Source organism: Elephas maximus, chromosome 23 (genome assembly GCF_024166365.1).
Source record: "Elephas maximus indicus isolate mEleMax1 chromosome 23, mEleMax1 primary haplotype, whole genome shotgun sequence".
Taxonomy (NCBI): domain Eukaryota; kingdom Metazoa; phylum Chordata; class Mammalia; order Proboscidea; family Elephantidae; genus Elephas; species Elephas maximus.
This window is the reverse complement of record NC_064841.1, coordinates 66,186,813-66,211,967: the sequence shown is the minus strand read 5'-3', so window position 1 is coordinate 66,211,967 and position 25,155 is coordinate 66,186,813. Positions and strand designations below refer to the sequence as shown.

Genomic DNA, 25,155 nt, shown 5'->3' with positions numbered 1-25,155 from the left:
TTGAAGACTAAGGTGTGCCTGACCCAAGCCATGGTATTTTCAATCACATCATATGCATGTGAAAGCTGGACAACGAATAAGGAAGACGTAAGAAGAATTGACGCCTTTGAATTGTGGTGTTGGCGAAGAATATTGGATATACTATGGACTGCCAGAAGAATGAACAAATCTGTCTTGTAAGAAGTACAACCAGAATGCTCCTTAGAGGCAAGAATGGTGAGACTGTGTCTTACATACTTTGAACATGTTGTCAGGAGGGATCAGTCCCTGGAGAAGAGCATCACGCTTGGCAGAGTACAGGGTCAGTGGAAAAGAGGAATACCCTCAACGAGGTGGATTGACACAGTGGCTGCAACAATGAGCTCAAGCAGAACAACGATTGTAAGGATGGCTCAGGACTGGGCAGTGTTCTGTTCTGTTGTACATAGGGTCGCTATGAGTTGGAACCGACTCGACGGCACCTAACAACAACAACAACAACAACATTGGATAATCCACCGCTGCCAGAAAGCCTCATTCTGAATCTCTGATGCCCAGTCTCCTTACCGCTTTGACCTAATTTTGTGGTTACCAGATCAGAAAAATAGGGTCAGACTAGATTTCAGTGAAGCTGGATGATTTGGAGGTGCCCTGGTGGTTCTGCAGTTACTCAGTTGGCTGCCAACCTAAGGTTGGCAGTTGGAACCCACCAGCTACTCTTTGAGAGAAAGATGCGACAGTCTGCTTCCGTGAAGATCATAGCCTTTGAAAACCCTGTGGGGCACTTCTACTCTGTCTATAGGGTCACTATAAGTTGGAATCGACTCAATGGCAGTGGGGTTGCTTTCTGGTCTGGTTGGATTATTTGGCCTATAAATAAGTGTGAAATGAAGTTAAAGAATTGGCATGTCTGCCTAAAAACGGATATTTCTGACCAACCTAAGTGATAATTTTCACAGTTAGAGCCTTTCTCTTTGATTTTGCGTATGTGCTGTACAAAGGATGAATTTAAAATGTGACTAAAGGGACCAATTGCTTAGCCATTTATTCCTCAAGAGCTGTAGATAAATTAGCATCATTGCAGCTAACAGAGGAAGAACCTGAAGGAATAAACACAAGGAATTTGAATTATGGGTAAGGCTTTAGAACTTTGTTAACTAATGAGAAAGAACTGGACGAGGGATCACCGGGCATGGTGTATGTGTGTGTTGGCCTTGAGAAGCTGAGAGATGGCAGGAATTTAGGCATCAGACTGTAGAAAAAGCATATTATGTATGAGAAGGAAGCAGCCAAACTGAATGTGAGAAGCTGTTCAAGACAAATAACGTGACCCAACAATTCTACCTCAATGTGGCCATAAGTTGATGGGACTGGGCTTGTCGTAGGGTTGCTCCCCATTTAGGAAATGCATAGAAACATTGATGTAGTAAGAAATGATTACTATAAAAGCATGGTTTTAGAAGTCTTGTGAGATCACCTAACCAAACCTTTGGTCTTTGCACAATCCATGTGGATTGCCTCAAATAACAGCCATATTGGGCCCATTTTTAGGTCATCCCAGAATGAGATCCCACAACCACCATTCCAATGATTACCTCTACTCACTATCAAGGAAGCCATTACATGTCTAAATCCTTCTACATCAACTTAAGCCCCAGTCTGTGCTGAAGAACGATGAAAAGGAGTATGTCACCATCCACCTAAAAGACCTTAATAATTCTGGAGCTATTATTAAGTCACTGTATAATCTCTCTCTCTTATGCAATGCCTTTAGTTGCTTTAAACTCTCTTGACATGCCTGGTTTTCTTCCTAAGCTACATGTCTGCAATTCAGCAGAAAGCCAAGTATAATTTATGAGACTTACAGTATTCGTACCTTACAGAAAATGAGCATCATCGCTTAATGTTGCTTAGATGTGAAGAAGTAAAAGGCTATGCTCACAGTAGGAGATGCATTGCAGATGTCAAGGAATCCCCAGACAAATTACCATTCCTTGCTATTCTATAGAAAGATTTCTTCCTTCACTTATCTGGGTCTTAGCCTTTAAGAACATAAAATGGTAATACCATTATGATAAAGAGCTATTGTGAGGATGAATCCAGCCTCAACTGAAAATGTTTAATATGTCATTAATGTTATGAATGCCATTCATGAATCCTGAATCTTAAATCCATGCCCACGTTTAGCAGCTATTAACGCTTTTGTGGACCAAGGGATATACATGCCTGTGTTAGATTTTTCTGCCCCTGGAGGTTTACTGGCAGGCATTTGAACCATTTGAGTATGTTATTGTGTCACGTTGGATACCAGTGCAACCGCCTAAAAAACAAGGAAATTGGTCTGTGCCACATTTGAGCGTTGAGAGCCATTCGTACGAGGGGGTGCTGCCCGGAGGAGTGATTGTGTGAAACCTTTTTGTCTGTTGGCTTCTTACAGCGAGATAAGGCTCACAAGTGTGCTTACTATTTTCTTTGTGATATCGGGAAGGTACAGGTACTGGCAATTGGAAATATGCAATTAAATGAGTTATTTTGGAGGCAAAAACAATTTGTGATGCACTTCCTGGGCCACGGTACCGATATGTGTGATGTGCTTAATGGAACATGGTTCCCATACGGCCCACTTTCAGTCAAACTGATAACAATTACATGCAGCAAGTGCAACGTTTATTTAGTATTTCATGTGTATTTTTGTAAAGTTGAGTAAGATATTTTATGGCTCAAGTGTCACCAGGAAGTGTGATGTGCCATGGGACCAATATATCCCACGTATGTGATGTGCTTCATGGAACTTGGGACCGATGTCTCCCGCTTGCACTTGGCAGCCCATTTTTTCGAATAATAAAAAGCTACCAACAACAATGATTCCACATCCATTCCATTAGTGAAAAAACATAGCATCACCAAAAAATTCCCCCCCAGAACAATAATGGAGAGTGATCACATTATTCATTTTTAATCAATGTTTAGAGTTGAAATTGTCTAACCCCTTCGTGTGTTTTTCACAGGAACGTAACCTGGAATAGCTTAGCTATTCCAGACACACACTGCTCACCAGAATTAGAAGAAGGCTACCAATGCCCACCAGGATTTAAATGCATGGACCTTGAAGGTCTAGGACTGAGCAGGCAAGAGCTGGGCTACAGTGGCTTCAATGAGATAGGTCTGTCATACTGGTAAAACACATTTTCTGTTTCTATTTTGAAATGTTTATGAAATGGAGAGAAGAGTTGCATAATTGGTATTTCATGTTAAGACTGGATGCAGTATTTAAGGAGCACAAATGCAAATTTTAACTCTCTGTCTATATTGTAATATAGTCTACCCTACAGTCTGTAATGGACAGACTGTCTGTATTTGTTCAGCAATGCCCATATAGAGTCAAGTATCTCTGTTTTTTTTTGTGTGTGTGTGTGTGTGTGTGGTATTTCTGATTTTAGACTTTTTAAAATTCTTAATTACAGCATTTCAAAATATGCATTTGTTGAGGAGGGTTAAGGGGTTGGTGATTCAAAAATAAATAAGACTTGGTGTCTTTGCACACATAACTCCATCCTAACAGGCAAGGTAAGTCTTAAATAATTGTACTGCTAGGCCATGATGAGTTCATGAGAGCTGAAAAGTGCTCCTGGAACAGAAAACAGCCAATGAGATACTTACTGAATACACATCAAACTATACAAGCCATGGGTGGGAAATGCTTCTACATGAATGTGATGTGCTAAAATGTGTACATTTCTTCTTGGCTTGTCCTATGAAGTCCTGAAATGTGCCATTACACACAGTAATGAATGAACTTAGCATCTTTCATTTAGTTACTATGATTTTATTTGTTGCAATTCTATGCAAGTTGCATGTATTTCATTATTAAAGCAAAAAAAAAATCACTGAATTCTAAAAAAATTATTTTATGTTTTGAGAATAGGTATTAGTCATTAAAACACATACACACATACACACACACACACACACACAATAATTAAATTTTCCTTAGAGGTTCAAGGCCCAGTTACATTTGGGTGCGTTCCAGACACCTTTACCCAGGGCCTAAGGAAAATATCTTTCAACGTATAACAGGAAGGTGGTTGGACTCTTTTGGAAGCCAAGTCTATTTCCTGATTTTTGATGTGGTTTCACATTTCTATGCACCAGTGAGTGGTACAGTGGAGGCTTTCATTGCCAGGGAAGTGACATCAGCCTCCGTCCCCTCTGCATGGCAGCTGTTGTGAGCCAAGCCGTTAGACTTTCCAACATCAGAAAGAGAACCTAGTGAACCCTTATTCCCCACTGGGCTCAGTTGGTAGCTGCTCCAGGACGCTGTTACACAGAACGCCAGGCTAAATATTGGAATTGCAAAAAGAATATGTGAAGATCTTGAATTGATCGAGGAATACTCTCCTGATGTATGAACTAAACCACAAGGTTAGAGCCTGTATACTGAAAATAGTCCTGAAAGTTGGTTGAAAAGCACAAATAATCATTACTTTTTTAAAAAAAGGTGAATTTTGGAAATACCATCTCTAAATTTTTATTCGCATATTTTAACGTGCTCTCATGCTGGCAACAAAGGGAATTTCCAGTGGTGTAGTTAGCTGGTATTCTTCCATCTGTTTTAGTCAGTGATACTCCTTCCTACTTCACCAAGGAACTAAAAGCTATCAGGTGTGAAGCATTTCAGTTTGCTGTATTATCTTAAATACATGTGCCTTTGTAATAAATCTTACACCCTTTCCAGTCTCAAAACCACAGAGGCCTAGTATGGATCGTACCCAATGTCTTTCAAGGGTGAGCAGGAAATCACAGGTGTGGCATGGGAGATGAGATACACTATTGATTCTGTAGGCCGTGTTGAACAAGCTCCAGCAATTCTAACGGCTTAGGTATCACGAGGACGTATGACTTGTCATAGCACGCAGCCCTTTCTTTTAGGGACTAACTAGGTGTACCCATATCTCCTTTGGAGAGTGACCAGCATTCAGGGACTGATCACAAGAACCCTCTGGTCCTTTTAAATCATATTGCTAAAGCAAATCACGCCCTGACCATTTAAATGAAGCAATTGTGCCTAAATTCAAAATGGTGCATTGTATTCAAGTTGTATCATCTTTCTTCATTGGGACTTAGGATGGCTTCAACTAATTTAGTGTGCCATCTCTCTTTCACAGAGAAAGTCTCCCTACAAAGGGCATTGGCTTGGGAGGACCAGGCCTAGGAGGGGATTATTCTGGGGGCAGTGGGCCCCCGCTAAACCGGTTATCCTACTGTAACTGTACTGTTTATTTACACATTTATCTCCCAAGGATTTAGGCTCCTTGAAAACAGGAAGGGTGTCTTTTCATCTTCATGTCCCCAGAGACTAGCATAGGCCCTGGATCACAGTCTGCCCTCTGTAAATATTTACTAACGGACCCTCCAAAGTTTATGTGCTTTTGAATTCACTGGCAGCTAGTCAGGCTTGTGTTAGGAGGTAGAGCTGTAATAGAAAATTAAGTTGTGTCCTTGTTCTTTTCCCTGATTTTGTCTGTTTTTGTTGGCAGTACTCACTAGTCCTCATGGCTTCCCTTTCTCTGCAAGCTTAATGTGGTCTGCCTGCTGCTTTTTCTCAAATGATGACTGAACTCATCATCCTTTTATGACTACTGATTAGATAATGACATGTTGACTTTGTACTATCATCCAAAACTTTTAAAATGATCACTATAGTTTGTATTGAAACTCATAGCTACCTGCCTAATGTTATATATCTCTGTGGATACACAAACTGCAGTTTTTCAGGAGATTGTTTTCATAAAGGTCTAATGGAGACGAGACAATGTTTCGCCTCAAAATGAGGAAAAGAAATGATTTTATTAGTCATATATGGTCATCTCTTTCATCATGCAGTTGAATTTAAAACGTGATTAGGTGGCTAATTATGCACATAAATTTGGCCAGTAACCTTGCATATGTAAGTAAGCAAAAAAAAAAAAAAAAACACCCTTGCCGTCGAGTAGATTCCAACTCATAGCAACCCTATAGGACAGAGTAGAACTGCCCCATAGGGTTTCTGAGGAGCGGCTGGTGGAATCGAACTGCTGACCTTTGGATTAGCAGCCGAGCTCTTAACCACTGTGCCACCAGAGCTCCATATGTAAGTAATCATAACTAATTAAAAAGAAGTATATTTCTTTTCTCTTACTAATCAAATTATCTTGTAATATATTGAATTTCAAGTCAGTTATGAAATTTTATTTATAAGTAACTAAGTCTCATTCATTGTTTTAATAATTTATTTTATTTTTATGGTTGTTGAGAATATACACAGCAGAACATACACCAATTCAGCATTTCTACACATACAATTCAGCGACGTTGATGACATTCTTGAGTTGCGCAACCATTCTCACCCTCTTTTCTGACTTGTCCTTCCCTCATTAACATAAACTCACTGACCCTAAGCTTCCTATCTAATCTTTCAAGTTGTTGTTGTCAGTTTGATCCCATATAAAAGAAAAAAACCAAACCCGTTGCCATCGAGTGTATTCCAACTCATAGTGACCCTGTGGGACAGAGTAGAACTGCCCCAATGAGTTTCCAAGGAGTGGGTGGTAGATTTGAACTGCCAACCTTTTAGTTAGCAGCTGAGCTCTTAACCACTGTGCCACAAGGGCTCCTTGATCCCATACAGATAGATTTTGAAAGAGCACAATGCTTAAGGCAGACAGTCTTTAGTAGTTAAGCTAAACTATGGTTTTAATAAGACTTCAGCGGATACTTTTGGTTTTAGGTTTAAGATTTAAAGACTGTCCTAGGGCAATGGTTTCAGGAGTTCATCTAGCCTCCATTAGCTCCGGAAAGTCTGGGTTCCATGAGAATTTGAAGTTTTATTCTGCATTTATCCCCTTTTCATCAGGATTCTTCTATAAAATCTTTGATTAATATGTTCAGTAATAGTAGCCAGGCACTGTCCAGTTCTAGTCTCAAGGCAAAGGAGACAGTTGTTCATGGAGACAGCCACACATTCCATTTCCTCCTCCTGTTCCTGACTCTCCTTCTTCCTCCGTTGCTTTAGGCAAATAGATACCAGTTGTACCTCATTAAAACAGAAAATTGGAAAACTCAATTAAAAAAAAATATATACTAAAGCCAAAGTCATTAAGGAGAAAACATTGCAGAGTCTCTGTTGTAACACTGCAGACTAAAGACATCTTTGCCTCTTTGAATCATCCAAGTATCAAGGAGATTGAGAAGCTGGAATGGAAACTCCATCTTTAAGGAAACTCAGAAAACCCTGTAACTATAGATAACAGTATCAGAAGGCCAGATATTTGATATATGAAGGAACATATATCTTCAACTAATTTAGGGTACAACCTCTCTTTCACACAGAAAGCTTCCCTACAAAGGGCTTTGGCTTGAGAGGACCAGGTCTAGGAGGGAATTTTCCTGGGGGCAGTGGGTCCCCACTAAAAGAATTATCCTACTGTAACTGTACTGTTTATTTGTACATTTATCGCCCGAGGCTCCTTGACAACTCCCTGAAGGATTCGGGCGTCTGTGCATTTCAGAAAGAGTCAGCAGAATATGGATATTCTAAAAGGGCTGCTACCTCTAGGGGATCAGAGCCGTCCACCACTTGAGACAGAGAGTCTCAGTTTGTAGGCTGGCTATGGGAGCTTTCTGGGCCTCCATCTGGTATCACAGAGTAGAGACCCTCATTCATGCAAGCAGCTGGTAGGATAGAAAGGGTGAAATTAAAAAAAAAATAAAATGGTCACCATTGTATCGATTCTGACTCATGGTGACCCCGTGTGTGCAGAGTAGAACTGCTGCACAGGGTTTTCAAGGCCGTGACCTTTTGGAAGGGCTTTCCTTTGAGGCACCTGTGGGTGGATTTGAATCACCAACCTTTTCATTTACTGGTGGAGTGCTTAATTGTTTGCATCACTGAGAGACTCCTATGATAGAATAGAAACACCCAATTCTGAGGGGCCCCAATATTGTTGATCTTTGTTGACTAGGAAGAGGTGAAGGCTGAGCTGAAGGATTTCAATTTCACTATACCTCAGGATGACCTGGAGAACTTTTTGGCAAGTTTGATTATAATACGTCTTGGTGACTTTCTTTTCACATCTACCTTATGTGGAGTTCGATGAGCATCTTGGATAGATATATTCTTATCTTTCACAATATCAGGGAAGTTTTCTGCCAACAAATCTTCAACAATGCTCTCTGTATTTTCTGTTATCCCTCCCTGTTCTGGTACTCCAATCACTCATAGGTTATTTCTCTTGTTAGAGCCCCACATGATTCTTAAGTTTTCTTCATTTTTTTAAATTCTTTTATCTGATTTTTCTTCAAATATATTGGTGCCAAGTGCTTTATCTTCAAGTTCACAAATTCTGCCTTCCACTTGCTCAGTTCTGCTCCTCTGACTTTCTATTAAGTTATCTAATTCTGTAATTTTATTAAATTCTGAATTTCTGATTGCTGTCTGTCTATGGATTTTTCCAGCTTATTAAATTTTTCATCATGTTCCTGAATAACCTTTTTAATTTCTTCACCTGCTTTTTCTGTGTGTTCCTTGGTTTGTTCTGTGTATTGCCTCATTTCCTTCCTGATGTCTTGAAGGGTTCTGTATATTAATCTTTTGTATTCTGCCTCTAGTAATTCCAGGAAGGCACTTTCACCTAGAAGATCCCTTGATTCTTTGTTTTGAGAGCTTATGAGGCAACTATGATCTGTTTCTTTATGTGACTTGATATTGACTGTTGTCCCCGAGCCATCTATAAGTTATTGTATTAGTTTATTTTGTTTGCTTACTGTATCCTAGTTTCTTTGTTTTGTTTTGATATGCCCACATGGGTTGCTTGATTATTTTCACCTTTGGAGCTCTGACGTCCTGTCCCCAGATGGCTAGAGCTGTTATCAGGTATATCAGTCTAAGAGTCCATTCACCTGTCTTGTATGAATTCAGCTTATGTGTCCAGGTAGCTAATCATCCAGTGTGTGGTACAGGCTCTGTCCTACGGTCTTAGAGTGGCAGGGGTGATTGGTGTAGGTACTGGTATCTGGTTGCAGCAGGGGTCACACTCTGAACAAGTTAGGGGCCTGAGAATCGTCCCTCATGTGTCTCTGAGGAAATCGTGACCCTGTTCCCTAGAGCGTACAGGTGGGTGCGTTCTGCAGATGGACCATGGGCACCCAGTGTTTTTGGTTGTAAGGACTGGGAGGTACCAGTTGGACCCCTGTCATGGGTGGCTGGGTGACCTGTGTGGAGCCACCAGTCCTTAGGTCCCTGGTATGGGTAGGTGAGGACCTTGTTTAATAGGCAAAGCAATGTCAAACATCAAACACCCACCTCTCCACTACACAGCTGAAATGGTTGTAGTCTGCCAACAAGGGCCTGTTCTCTTGAAATAGGCCCACACAGGTCCATGCAGAGGAGAAAGGTGCTCAAGGTCCACAGACCGTTTATGCCTGGACAGAAGCCACTTCTGTCCTGAGCTTCCCCGGTTGATTTCCCTGGGCCTGAGATAGGCCCTGTTGAGTGCCTAGAACCATCCTCCAGGCCCTGGAGAAGGAATAAATTTGCAGTTGGGGGAAAAGATAATTTGCTAGCTCCACTAACCGGGGGCTCCAGAGGATTCTAATACATGTCTAGAGTTTTAAACCACCAAACTAAAGTGACACACACACACACCCCTACTTAGAAACAGCTTTATTCCATTAAAAAATATATATATATTTTATTGTGCTTTAGGTAAAAGTTTACAGAACAAAACAGTTCCCCATTCAACAACTTGTACACCGAACATTCCAAGACATTGGTCACAGTCCCCTCGACGTGTCAGCATTCTCCCCGTTTCTGCCCTGGGTTCCCCATTACCTTTCTCCAACTTTCCTACCCCTTCCTGTTCTCATCTTTGCTTTTGGGCATATTTTGCCCTTTTGGTCTAAACAGCTTTATTTCTATCCCATAATGCTGTTCCTCTCTTCCCCCACATGAAACACCTACAAACAGCTGGTCCAATAAAACCTGAATTAAAAAATGAATAGGGATAATCAAAAAGAATCAGAATATCAATAAACACGTACTTGTAGGTATATTTACAACCAAAAAAAAGAAAAAATTCAACACATATAACTTACAAAAAAAAAAAACTGCAGAAAATAAAAAAGACTAGAATTTATAAATTAAACAGCTGTAACTTGTCTCAGTAAATAGACATAAGCAATCAGCGGTGAGTCATCTCTTGGTAAGTTTACTGGAACTCAAAGCTAAAGAAGATGTCTTTTAAGTAGCCAGAAAAAATTACCAAGTAAACTCTAAGTGGAGACATCAGACAAGTCGGAAACTTCATGACAATATTCAATTAAGATATAATGATGTGCCATTTACAAATTCCTTATGGAAAGAATGTATCGAACTGTTGTTTTAATATTTTTTGGAGAGGCAAAAGCTCAGAGATTATATTTCACATAGAATTTTCTTGAAGAAACACAGCCAGTCAAAAGATGAATGTAGGTAATTTATTTGTCAAAGTGTCTGGTCATGAACCTAGTATGTATTCACTTAACAAGAACAAAGCTAACACATCTGTATATTTTATGAAATATAATGTAAATTTCTCAAATTATGATTACGTAGAAGAGAGAAGAGAAACGGAGATAGCATAATGATGCTGATGCCTTTAACATTTATACTTTGCAGTAGAAAAAGTATCATTTATCATTATCGATATATGAAGCATTTCATGGAGCCCTGCTGGCGCAACAGTAAGCACTCAGCTGCTAATCAGAAGGTCAATAGTTCAAACCCATCAGCCTCCTCTCCGAGAAAAGACGTGGCAATCTACTCCCATAAAGATTTGCAGCTTAGGAGATCCTATGGGGCAGTTCTACCTGTCTCAGAGGGTCACTAGGAGTTGGAATTGACTCAACAGCACACAACAAGAACATATGTATATTTGCTATGTGAATGCATTATAAAGTAAAAAAAAAATTAATTAATATAAAAATAATCCAAAATCATGTTAACGACCATGTCCCAGAAAATTATTTCCATATGAGTAATAATAATTAAATCAATTGTTATTAAATTTTGATGCTATTTCTAAAAGAAAAGCAGTGTACAATATATATTTTTTAATGTGAAAAAAAATTGTGCTATTTGCTACAATGTGTTTGAAAAAGATATGAGCAGATGACTCCTTTGTGGTAGAATTCTGCTTGAAGTGCAGTGGTTAAAAGTAAGGTGCTGCAGTTTGCATCACGGCTTTACTATATACTACTGTGGTGACATTGGGAAAAGTAATTGGCCTCCTCTGCCTCCGTTTCCTCATCGGGGAAATGGGGTAAGTGATAAAAACCAAAACCAAAAACAAACCCTTTGCTGGCAAGTCCAACTCATATCGACCCTATAGGACAAAGTAGAACTGTCCCATAGAGTTTCCAAGGAGCACCTGGTGGATTTGAACTGCTGACCTTTTGGCTAGCAGCTGTAGCACTTAACCACTATGCCACCAGAGTAAGTTCTAGACCTACCTTATTCCATTGTAGAGAGAAGTAAATAAGAAAGTACACTTAGACCAGCATCTAGTACAGGACAACCATGCAATGATCTGGAAACAGGAGACGCAATGGCAAAATACAAATGCTTCTTTGTGTGTTATTCGAGGAAAAGACGACAACTCCAGTAAGGGAGAGCAGGACATAAATGCTTGTAGATTATCACATCAAACCAAACACTTTGCCGTCAAGTTGATTCCGACTCATAGTGTCCCTATAGGACAGAGTAGAACTGCCACATAGGGTTTCCAAGGAGTGGCCGGTGGATTTGAACTGCCAACCTTTTGGCTAGCCACTGAGCTCTTACCCACTACGTCACCAGGGCTCCCTTGTTGCATAAGTGTCTGATATTATTGCCTTTTGTGAGCAGCAGTTTATTATTTAGGAAGAAGAGTAGCGGGGGAAGAGGACAAGGTGCTCTTAAAACTGCCCAAGATCCCAAATTTTAAGTCTAATCAATGTAGAAGTTTCAAGAGGGCCAATTTCTGGTATTGTCTGGTGTTCAGTAATTGATGATTCCATTCTTGCCATTCTCGAAAATGTCTTCACTTTTGTGCTTCATCTTTCTGTTTAGAATTTTATGACTGTTTAGCCTGTGTCGTTGAATTTTCTACAGTTCCATTGTCTGACACATATGTTTAATTTTAGTTATCCCTTTACGTTTGAATTTGTGGATCAATAAATTGAATTAGAGCCACCTCCTGGCTCTCAGCAGGCTTGAAACAGCCACTCCTTCCACAAAGGCTAAGAAAAGTGCCTACTGGGGTATTGAGCAGAAGCTACAACCAAGTTGCTTCATTCATTCTCCAGCTCTCCATGGTTTGTTTTCTGCCCTCGCCTAAATCCCTATGCCAAATGGTGACTGAGTTGCTGCTCGTTTCTGTGTCGCTCCCTTCCGTTTGTGGCATCTTTCTGTTCTTATTTCCCAGTACTCTTCTGGTTGCTCATTCTTAAATACTCTCGACACATCCTCTTTAAGATGTTAGTCTTTGGACTTCAGATATCCTATACTTCCCTTATCCCAAGCTCACTGAGGAATTAACATTACTGAGGAAAAAAAAAATTGAGTATCACAAAACCTTTTCTGCAGACATTCAGATCCCATGACTGAAGCGAGTGTGTGTGAGGAGGTAGATATTAAGAACTAGTTGGACAGATTTGGAGACATGGTACCCGGGGTGGATGACTCACAAGCAAGGTGAACACGGGCTTACCTGTGCTTACTTACTAATCTATGGTGAACAATTTCACATGGGTTTCACTTTGATGTGGCATGGTGAGACCCAAGTGAAATTGTTCACTATAGGTTAATAAGCAAGAACAACTAAGCCCGTGCTTACTTTGCTTACTGGGCCATCCTCGTCAGGGGTCAGGAATTGTAAATTTGAAAAGAGGCTTCTATAGGAAGATGCTATGGGGTTGGGAGAGAGACAGATGGTAACCATATCTAGAAGCAGAATCTTTGATGTGTAAAGTGTGAAAATGTTCACTACAGATTAGTGAGGAAGCCCAAGTAAGCTCATGCTTACCTTGCTTATTGGATAAGTTGCCCTGATAACACCAGAAGATCACACTGCAAAGATAGTGACCAACTTAGCCTATTTGGAAAATTCATCCTACTTCCGTTTTCTGGGAAACCCTGGTGGTGTAGTGGTTAAATGCTACAGCTGCTAACCAAGGGGTCGGAGGTCAAATCCACCAGGCGCTCCTTGGAAACTCTACGGGGCGGTTCTACGCTGTCCTATAGGGTCGCTATGAGTCAGAATCGACTCGACGGCACTGGGTTTGGTTTTTTTGGTTTTCCATTTTCTGAGTAATTAGCCCATTTTCACTCTCACTTCCTCTATGTCATACCATGCTAACAAACCTGGGGAACATATACCCTGAGAAATAAAAGAGAAGTCATAGAAATAACAGGAATTTAGGGCTGGAACAGACCACAGGACCGAGTGGTCTCTTCTCCCAATTTTACAGATGGGAGACCTGAGCATCGCAATGGGCATGGTCGGAGTTACAGGTGCCCCAGGCTGAGGCAGGGCTCAACTCAGCTGTCACGACTCACAGATCCCCACTGCCATTTGCTGGCTCTACAAACTTTTTTTAAATTTCAGGTCAGTGTTTTGTGAAGAAGAAAATTCAAGAAATCATTTACAAAGCTTAGTTTTGTAGTAAAATGTGAGCGTTGCTCACGTTGATGAGATGCTGATGGAGGTGACAAATTTTTCAAACAGAAGTGACATGCCAGTTAGAAAAATACAACCAATCTAGCGTACATGGAAAAGAACTCACAGAAAACACCAGTAAACTGGTAATTTGCTTGTCATGATCTTTCAAAAGAAGGTAGGAAATTTGGTACAGGAGCTGAGTACAAAACTATTCAGGTAGTGGTTCGAACTATCCGTTAAATTGTTCCATCAAGTAAGAAAACAAAACGTGTTCAGTTTTGATTGAACGACCCAATGAATGTCATTTCGTGATAAAACTAATCTTAGAAATCACTTAGGAATTAAATAAATGTTTTTGTTATTAGTCCCGCAAATCTTAAGAATAAAAGTCAAAAGCCTGAGTTTTAAAAAAAATCCAGAATAAATTAAACCCGATTGAAAAAACTTAGAGGAAACACCCACACAAGATAAAATTCTAAAATAATTCAAGAAATAACTGTAGAATAGCCATTTAATAATACATGCTTTCAATACTATATGGGCCATATAGGTGGACAATTTTCTGTATTATTTATGTACAATAATCAAAGGTAAAGCCAGGAATTGTGCAATTCTGCTGCAACAGACCTCTTGAAAGTGTTAAAAAGCAAAGATGTCACCTTGAAGGCTAAGGTGAGCCTGACCCAAGCCATGGTATTTTCAACCGCCTCATATGCATGTGAAAACTTGACAAGGAATGAGGAAAACTGAAGAAGAATTGATGCCTTGGAATTACAGTGTTGTCAAAGATACTAAGTATACCATGGAGCACCAAAAGAGTGAACAAATCTGTCTTGGAAGAAATACAGCTGGAATGCTCCTTAGAAGCTCAGGTGGTAAGACTTCATCTCACATACTTTGGACATGTTATCAGGAGGGTTCAGTCCCTGGAGAAGGACATTGTGCTTGGTAAAGTAGAAGGTCAGTGAAAAAGAGGAAGACCCTGGATGAGATGGATCAATACAGTGGCTGCAACAACAACAGGCTGAAGCATAACAACGATTGTGAGGATGACACAGGACTGGGCAGTGCTTCATTCTGTTGTACATAGGGCTGCGATGAGTTGGAACTGACTTGATGGCACCTAACAACAACAACAAAGCCAGGAAAGAACAAGGATTCTGTTCTTATGTTGACTGATTTTCCAACAGCCAGTCTTTATCATTGTAATTCCTACCATTATTTGTGAATACCAAAAAACCAAAAACACCAATCCCTATGCTGTCAAGTCGATTCCAACTCACAGCAACCCTATAGGACAAAGTAGAACTGCTCTATAGTTTCCAAGGAGTGCCTGGTAGATTTGAGCTGCCAACCTTTTGATTAGCAGCCATAGCGTTTAACCACTGTACTATTGGTACTATCATTTACTCATTTTTTTACTATGTGTGTGGCACCAGACAAAAGGCTTTCCATCCATTATGCACTTAATCTTGAAAACAAGCCCATAAAATGTCATTATCCTCATGTGCTGGGTGCAGAGAATAAGACGAGAAAAAGCTGCCTTGTATGCAGAGCCAAAGCCTGTGCTCTAACTGCAAGCACTACCTGATCTATGAACAACTCAGCTTCGAGAAACCTTCACTCCCTGTGGCTTATCAAGACAGATGGTCCCTCATAGAGTCTCATTATTAGGGAAGAGGTATGTCCTCCAACATAATAATCCACCAGACATCTTTGCCTTGTCCTTTTTTCCTGAAATCTTCAGAAAGAGTGGATCTGAAGGAGTGATTCCCATTGCAAACTAAGGGCCACTCGGGGTTGATCTCTGGCTTTGCTTCTAATCCTTTGCATACCAAGTGACAGAGGAAAATAACCAAAAACATAATAATAAACACAAACATAATAATTGATAGTTGAACATATGAATTTAAATATAAAGAAGACTATACCTCGCAGGCAGTCAATTCCAAGATAATTCATTGAGCTGTGGGCATTTGGGCAGGGATCGGGGCAATGGCAGTAAAAGTGAGAAGTTGCTTTAATACAAAATGAGGTGGTAGACATATAGGCTAGAGATGTGAACAAGAACGTTGACAGAAAAAAGTATGTTATGTGGAACGCTGTAATCAGATTTATACCTATTTGAATGAAATTCCAAATTCAACAATAAGATAGGTGTTTACTATATATAATTTTCAGCTACATCCATTAATTTCTCCCGTGTATTGAATTTACTTTCTCTGTCGCTTTGAGATATATTTAATTTTGCTTTTCAGGCACTACTCTTAATGAACAATTTTATGTAAGCTGATTTTTAAATGTGTATTAATTAGTTTATTAGAGGTGTGACATAAAGAGAATTTACCTTGTCAGCCCTCTTTATGAATAAAATCATAATGTTCTCCTTACATGTCCTTCTTAAACTATTAGGTAGAAAAGCAGCGTCACCTAGAGTATAGATTTTGGATGCTGTCACAAATTTAAAATGATGACTTGTAACCTTTGTAAGTTTTTTTCTGGAGACTATCAATTAATTGAGCCTTTTTCAGGAAAATGGGAAAATTACGGTAGTCTGTAGTCTGCCAGATTCTTAGACGCTACCAAATTACTTCTGAAAAAGGCTATTATGGGTATTGCGTTTGGGATTGGCACTTCTCCTCCGCCTCCCAAGGGGAAATATATTTTGACTGTTACTTACTTTTGTGGTATTTGCTTCCTTTGATTTTGGGTAATACTGGCTACAAGATACAGACTGAGCTCTCTGTGTGGATCATAAATCAGCTTAATTAAATATCAATGAGAAATCCTATCAACGATCATTTTCTTCACTGTGTGCGTTCTGTGCTTGGAACTACCCTGAATCATGCTGAAGGAGAACTGGTGCACTGACACAGGTCTATTTTTTTGGTATTAATCTAGGATCTGCTTTACTTAAAAACCCCTCCCTGTGTTGTCTTTGCTTTAGGTTCTTTTTATCATGTGTCTCTTATTACATCTGATATTAAATATGGGCATAAAATATGATGAGAGATAATTACTTCATCCAAATAATACTAGAATATAAATGGAACTTTCTTGATGCTGCTTTTAAAATTGATTCATCATATTTAAACGATGATAAGCCATATTTCATGCTGCTGCGTGTGATATCAGTTGAAAACTTTACAAATGAATAGAAAATGACTGTGTATCTATCACTGTGATTTATTCCAGAACGTACATTTTTATTTTAGTTGCAAAAAAGCCGCAGTAAAGACTAATTTATAAAATGTATAACTGAGATTGATAATACTTTGTAAAAAAGCACTGAGGGCCATTTTCCATGTATTAATTTTTATGTTTAGCACCGCCACTGGAATTTCTTACTGTTTTTTATGAAAACACATTTGAAAGAGGACTGGAACCATAGAATTTAGCCAAAAGTGCTTACTTTAATCTATGATAAGTCTATATGTGCTCTCTGAAAGAGTTCTCTTATCACCATAAATTTTTGTTAATTAGAGGACCCACCCAATCCAATGAAACCGGATTAAAGGACAAGATCATGAAATGTGACAAGATGAAAAACTGTGAGGACCCACACTTACACTGAAATTAGAAATGTAAATATTAGAGTATTAGAAAGAAAGGGGTTTAAATGTAGAAATTGCAGACGTGATTAAAAAAAAAAAAGATATCCACTGCCTGGATATCTGAAGGTCAGGAGTTTTGTTGAATGAATTAGAAAAGACAGCTGCTGGAGTGAGTTTTCATCAGACAGTGCAAGAAGGAGATTTTAAAAGTGGATTTCTGAGGGCAGAAAGTGATGGTTGGTTTTCAGATTATGCACAGAAAATAATATTCATTGGAAATATTTAGTGATTTCCAGGAAATTAGCATGTTCATAGTTATTTTAAATATCTGCATATAATGAAGGTACTCTGTCAAATTACTTAAAAGGTAAATGTTGAAAAGAAGTCATTTCTACCATATGTCATTCCCTCACTCCCTCTTTCCTTTTCTTTCGTCCTTCTTTCCCTCTTTTTCTTTATCAGTTACATAGTATTTATAAAATGCTTTTAACTGTTGCCCTATTGATAGACATTTCAATGTTTTTCAGTTTTTTGCTACAGTCAGTAACGCTGCACTGAACACACACATACACACACAGGCCATGCATGTGTGTGAGTATTTCTTTTGAATACATTCCTAGAAACAGAGTATCTGAGTGAAAGAGTGTGCACACTTTTAATAGAATAGATAACTGGTGGTTATTTTTTTAGAAAAGGTTATAGGAACCCATAACTCTGCCCATATTGGGTGAGAGTGGATTTTAAAATTCTAAAATGTTTAGTATTTAAATATCGAGGTAAAAAATAGCGTAGGCCGTATGAATTCTGTGCTCTTCCGCACACCCTGCAGGTCATTGTCTTCTCCTTGAATTTGTTCACACCATTCTTCATGGAATGTCTCCCTCCTACTCCGGGCTCATCACCATAGGACTCACCTTTCACACCCGACTCCTTCACATTTTCCCACTACACTGGTAGGCACCTGTCTCCTTCTATTTGAACTGACAACAAAGTTCGTGTGTGAAAGTGAGCATTTCATTCTATTTATTTCCCACCGTCGATTTACTTCCCACTGTTTTTTGAGTGTGTGTGTTTTATCCTTATCGTCCCAATGAGCTCATTAGATCATAAACCAAAAAAACCAACCAGTTGCCGTTGAGTTGATTCTCACTCATAGCGACCCTATGTGTTACAGGATAGAACTGCACCCCATAGGGTTTTCTACTTTCAGAAGTAGATCGCCAGGCCTTTCTTTCGAGCACCTCTGGGTAGATTTGAACCTCCAACCTTTCAGTTAATAGTCATGCTCTTAACCATTTGTGCACCCAGGACTCCCATTCCAAACCCAAAACCAAACCCAGCGCTGTCCAGTCAATTCCGACTCATAGCGACCCTATAGGACAGAGTAGAACTGCCCCGTAGAGTTTCCAAGGAGCACCCAGCGGATTCGAACTGCCGACCTTTTGGTTAGCAGCTGTAGCACTTAACCACTATGCCACCAGGGTTTCCCAAGGACTCCCATTAGATCCTAAAAAACAAACAAAAAAAAACCCATCGCTGTCGAGTTGATTCCTACTCATAGCCACCCTGTAGGACAGAGTAGAACCTGCCCCATAAGGTTTTCAAGGAGCAGCTGGTGGATCCGACCTTTTGCTTAGCAGCCAAGCTCTTAACCGCTGCGTCACCAGGACTCCCATTAGATTCCAGATGTCTTAAATAGGAAAGAAAGCTTTGAATACTTTTTTTGATGTCTTTTCTAACTCTGAGTGAGTTCAATATATACTTGAGGACTGGTTATGGAGTTTAGGAGAATTTTATATTAGATGTATTGACTTTTTAAATAGAAATTTCGTGATTGAAAATTTAAAGAAGACTTAAACACAACCGTAGCATTTGAATCCGTTGTTCATTTGAAATTAGGTGGATTCTACTTTACTCAAGTGAAATAAATGTGAATAGATCAGCACAGCTGTCCTGTCTGACAGTCAAAGAAACTTTCACTGCTAGCAATGGCAGTCGGTGTGACAGAATCCCCTTGACACTCTGAAATTAATTCAATTTCACCAACTAATCAGGTGGCGCACACTTCGGTTAGCGTACGTGTGGGGGTCAAGTTTTTCTGAGGGGACGTTTTCCCCTCATGGATCTGTACAGAAGTCAAGCAACCTTCTGCTTTCTTGAGTTACAGAGTGGAGTCCTTTTAGCCTCAGATTCAAGGCCACCTTTTATAGTCCCAGCTTTGCAGAGACACCTCAGCACCTGCCTCCTGTCCAGCATTAGTGGGCAACCCAGCTCCTCTCCCTACCGGCAGCAGAATGCCAGCCCCTAGCCCTTCAGATCTGTGTTGACTTCGGATCCATCTGGCAGCTACCTTGCCTTCACCTATTGCTCACGGGTCTGATTATATGTTCTCTCAGACTTTCTGACAGATGGATATTTGGCTGTCTTAGTTTTGGGCTCATTTATATATTTAAAAATTATTCTTTTTATTTGTCTATTTCCTTGGTTGGGCAAGGGGTAGGGAAAATGGAGGAAGGAAGTTTCTATGCAAATATAGTCCAGAAAAATAGACGAATACCTGATTTTTTATTTAGAATTCCTATATAACAACGCAGTCTTCCTGTCTTTGATATGATTGTGCACCTATGATTTTAAATTTAAAATATTTAATTTATACATTTTAAAATGCATTAATTCTTGAAATCTGGGAGTGAGTAAATATTTATAGAAGATTTTTATGTTTTATTTTTACAAAGATTCCAGAACAATATATATATTTTTTTTCCTGAATTACTATCCCAGCCTCTGTGCAGCCTGGTGAGACTATACATCAACAGTTACTTTGTGTGTAAAGACAAAGACAGTTCGAGCTAGAGGATGAGGCTAGACCTCAAATAAGCAATGGCAATTACTGAGCACTAAGGAGATCTCCAGTGGGTTAAGATTTTGGGTTCTTAACCTTTATATTAATTGTAGCAAATATTCAAATACTTCAGCTCTCCATGTAAGTCCTTTAACAAAGAAGCAAAAAAGTAATAATAGCTAAAAACTCTGATCAGAAATTACAAAAACATGAAGAGAGTAAAATATTTGAGGCAGTTGTTACTCTTGTATGTTAATAGAAAGTTATCTTTGTGCATGGAGATACGTTATTTTCTATAAAAACTAGTAATGACTACAGACGTTAACAACAAATGAAGGTGAACTGAAGGAAACTCTCCAGGAAAGAATAATTGGGGGCCAGACAACGTGTGTAATGAATGTCACCTCAGCCTCATATCATTCCCAGAAGCTACCATATTAACTCCATTCTGATGATAAAGAATGAAGAGAAAAGAAATAGCAATGGGGTGGGGAAGAGGGGGGCAGGTATTAGTGATTATGGTTTTCACGGTAGAGCTAGAGGCTGGAGAAGGACTCTCTCAGAACACAGCCTGCATCTCTTAGGGTATGTGACATTGGACAAGTTATTTCTTAATGTTTCTGTGCCTGTAAGACAGGAATAAAAATAGCTCATATCTCAGAGGGTAGTAGAAAAATTAAATTAGATCATTGTCATCCTCATACCTAATGAGCAAATAATTCCATGGTTGCCTGGAATCTCTTACAACCTACTCATCACTTGCCTGTATCCCTGCACCAAGGAGGCTACGAGACCCCAGTCTGTCTCTAATTCTGTGTATGTCAGTCAGAATCTAAAGCACCTTCGTCAACCTCCTTCGCTGGCTCAAAGCTCCTTGAAATTCTAAACATAAAATCTGAAAACAAAGGTTATGCTGGATGCAAACACCCACCTCCTTTCTGCTATTTCTCACAGATATACAGACTGTATTCCTTAAATCTGTCATTCACTTGAAGTAAGAAATTTCTGAAGAATGAGATACAGGCTAGACCTAGAATCCAATGAATCTTGACTAGATTTAATCAAGTAGGTATTCTTTAATATGCAAGAACCTCAATGGTTAAAGAAATTGCTCAGAAATCAGAATCAAAATACTAAATATTATCCCCAATCCCTTCTTCTAGCCCGAAAATATTAGTGGAAATCATGAGAGAAGGGAGAAAGGGCACTGCCCTAAGATTCCCGTATTAAAAAGCCCAGTCTAGCCTACAGATAGGACGGCACATAGAGGAGAACTGAAGCTCCCACCTGACAGCCAGCCCGAACTGTTAGACATGTGAGTGAAGCCACCCCAGACTGTACAGTTTCAGATATCTGCAGCCATAAGAGTGACGCCAGGTGCGAACCACAGAAGAATCGCCCATCTGACCCCAGCCCAAATTGTTGTTGTTAGGTGCCATCGAATTGCTTCTGACTCATAGAGACCCTATGTGTACAACAAAATGAAGCACTACCCAGTCCTGCAGCATCCTCACAATTATTGTTATGTTGCAGCCACTGTTTTGATCCATCTCATTGAGGGTCTTCCTGTCTTTCACTGACCATCTACTTTATCAAGCATGATGCCCTTCTCCAGGGACAGGTCCCTGCTGATAATATGTCCAAGGTATATGAGACAAGTCTCGCCATCCTTGCTTCTAAGGAGCATTCTGGCTGTACTTCTTCCAAGACAGATTGTTTGTTCTTCTTGCAGTCCGTGGTATATTAGATATTGTTCGCTAACACTGTAATTCAAAGGCATGAATTCTTCTTTGGTCTTCCTTATTCATTGTCCAGCTTTCTCATGCATATGAGGTGATCGAAAGTATCATGGCTTGGGTCAGGTGCACCTTAGTCCTCAAAGTGATATCTTTGCTTTCAAACACTTTAAAGAGGCCTTTGTGGTAGATTTCCCCAATGCAGTACGTCATTTGATTTCTTGACAGCTGCTTCCGTGGGCATTGATTATGGATCCAAGTAAACGAAATCCTTGACAACTGCAATATTTTCTCCATTTATCATGATGTTGCTTATTGGTCCAGGTGGAGAATTTTTGTTTCTTTGTGTTGAAGTGTAATCCATACTGAAGGCTGTAGTCTTTGATCTACAGTAAATGGTTGCTAATTTAAGCCAATAAGTTTCTAGGTGTTTTTTAGGTAGCATAATATAACTGAAAAAAACCCCACTTTACCAAAGAGGAAGCTAAAGGTCATGATATTGAGCAAAATACCTATGCCCACATAATAGATGGCAAGTAGGGGGTTTGGACTCAAGTTAGCCCAACTGAAACACTCATGCTCTAAGCCAGTCCGCTCTCTGTATTCTATATATTTTGAAAACTAACCAGATTATATAAGGAGAGCATTTCTGAAGACAGAAGTCTTCAGAAAGGTATATTCCACTTGCCGCAATGTTGTACACATCAGAACTGTTGTACTCAGGAACGCCTTGGGAGCCCTGAGATGTACAGTCACCATCTCAAAGCAGTGTTTGGTTGTTGGTAGTGTTCTGTAGTTCATTCATTCATTCAGTCCTGGGTGGTGCAAGCGCTTATGTGCTCACCTGCTAACTGAAAGGTTGAGGATCAGGCTCACCCAGAGGTTCTTTGGAAGAAGAACCTGATGATCTATGTCCAAAAATCAACTGTTGAAAAAGACTGTGGAGCACGGTTCCTCTCTGACAACCATGGGGCCGCTAGGAGTCATAATCGACTCAATGGCAAGTGTTTGTTTAACCGCGTAGTAGACACTGTGCTTGGCACTGGAAGGCTCTAGGTAAATGCTAACGTAGACACAGGTGGGTGGCAGCCGTCACCGCTATTCGTATTTTTACATCGCCCTTAACAGAAAATCAGTGTCCCCTGGATGTAATTAATGTCACTGAATTGTACACATAAAAAATGTTGAAATGGCAAATGTTTTGTTATACATATTTTTACCACAATAGGAAATTGTACGTAAAAATCCATAGAGAAATTAAAAGGGAATTCTATAAAATATTTCAGTGAACCACTGGAAATATGTTTGCTTCCCCTAAAGGGCGGGGGGAAAAAAAACCATCTTGCTTTATAATTGATTTCCTTATTAAGGGCTGACTTGATGACTTAATTCAGACCTTGGAGCTCCAGTTGGATGCTTAATTTTTTGACTTGTTTGAAACACAGTGCTAGATTCCAAGAAACAAATTGTCAAACAGGATTTTCCATTGGGTTTTTTAAAAAGGAAAGTGATAGGCACAAACAAAACAAAAATAAAATGGAAATTATATGAATTAATAAGAAAAGATGTTAGGCATGAACAATGTGCATAAAAAGTTTTTTTTTTTTTGTCTTTGATCAAACTCTCAAGGCTCAAGCAAGTTTCTAAAACTCAGCTGTTTTCTTCTCTTAAATCAGCTTAGAAGAAATGCCTTTTACTCATTTTTGTTATTGATGATGAGCCAATTTTATAAAGTTCTGCAAAATGTAGCCAGCAAGCACAGAAATGGAGTCATAATAATGGATGACACACCGTACATAGCCTTTCCATCTTGTGTCCTGGCCTTGCTGATTTTAACCTAAGGGGAGACACCTGGAGGGGTTAATTAGCTTGCAGCTGTCTGTGATTAGTCTGCAAAGGATAAAAAGAAAACCAGCTTTAAGAGACCAGCTAGTGCTGGCCTGGATGATGAACAGAGGAAAGGAGCAGCTGGTGGGGAAAAGTGGATGTAGCTGAGACCTTTACAGAAGGGTTGAGAGGGCCCCGGGCCAATGAAAGCCGAACCTGGGAGGAAAGTCTTGAGGGCAGACAGTATGCGATTAAGAGGCAGCAGCTGGCTGCTTTGTGTAAGATGCAGGATTCAAGCGGATTTAGGAACTGTGTTGTACAGTGACCATTAACCACTTTAGTAAGGAAAGAGAAATTAACATTTATTAAGTGTCTACGTTATGCCCAGACTGCAAGAAGTACCTTCACCTAGGTTAGCTAATTTAATATTCAAGGCAATCCTTTAATGTGTTAGCTCCTGCAGGTAAGAAAATGGAGGCTGGAGAAATGTCTCCTTCATGTCTTTGTCCCCAGACCTTCTTGTTAGCCCAAGACTGGAACCATTCCCCAAAGCCAACTCTTCAGACAGGGTTTGGACTGTACTATAAGATAGAAGATGATACTGGTGAGGAGTGAGCTTCTTGGCTCAAGTAGACACATCAGACTATGTGGGCAGCTCCTGACTGCTGCCCCCATTTACACCTCTATAAGTCAGTAAAGATGTGTTATGAGTACTCAAATTACTTGAATTGATGGTGACCAAATGTTGTAGAACTATAAATTTTGCAAGCCATTTTATACTTGATAATAAAATTGTTACTCTCTGATTACATAATTAAATAGGATTATATTGATAATGCATGTTTCCCAAATGCTAATACCATATGAAATTATTAACAGGTTAAGTTTTACTTACTCTCATTTGCTGGGAGATGGGGTGTTTTGATGAACTCAAAGTTACACCATGTATTAAGTGCAGATCTGGACCTCTATATGATAAAGCCATCCATCTCAGCAGCTCTGTTAGCAGTCTCCTACAAAATGGCAGAACACAAGGTTTGGGATTTGGGAATGTCATATTTAACCAAACACAAATCTTCAGCACAATATAGACCATCTACAATGTCAGCATTCTAGGAAAAAAGATCACATGATAATATATAAATACATGATTTGGTATTACTACATATTAAATATGTGATCCCTCTACGCTCATTGAGAATCGTTAAGACTTAATTGTTCCTCCCAATAGATTACATTATAAAAGCTCTACTTTTATCGACTCAACAGCACACAACATTTTTGTAGAATATAAATTCTAATAATCATTGAGCAGACTATTTTGAGATGTAGATTAGAGGATAAAATTTACGTGTGAGATCTTCTATTCTGTTCTTTAACCAATTTTTTAAGATTATGGTCAAAATATACATAATAAAACATTTGCCAGCTCAACAGTTTTTCCATGTTCAATTCAGTAATATTGATTTACCTTCATCATCTTGTGCAATTATTACGGGTTA

At 39.4% G+C, this 25,155-nt stretch overlaps 1 protein-coding gene across 3 annotated transcripts in view; it reads left to right on the top strand.

Moving 5' to 3' along the window:
- Positions 1 to 25,155, top strand: part of NALCN (sodium leak channel, non-selective) — a 406,966-nt gene that overhangs the window by 67,056 nt on the left and 314,755 nt on the right. For all 3 annotated transcript variants that reach the window (XM_049867215.1, XM_049867216.1, XM_049867214.1), the window contains one exon: positions 2,988 to 3,142. In XM_049867215.1, coding sequence (XP_049723172.1) covers positions 2,988 to 3,142 — 155 coding nt within the window. The remainder of the gene's footprint in view (positions 1 to 2,987; positions 3,143 to 25,155) is intronic.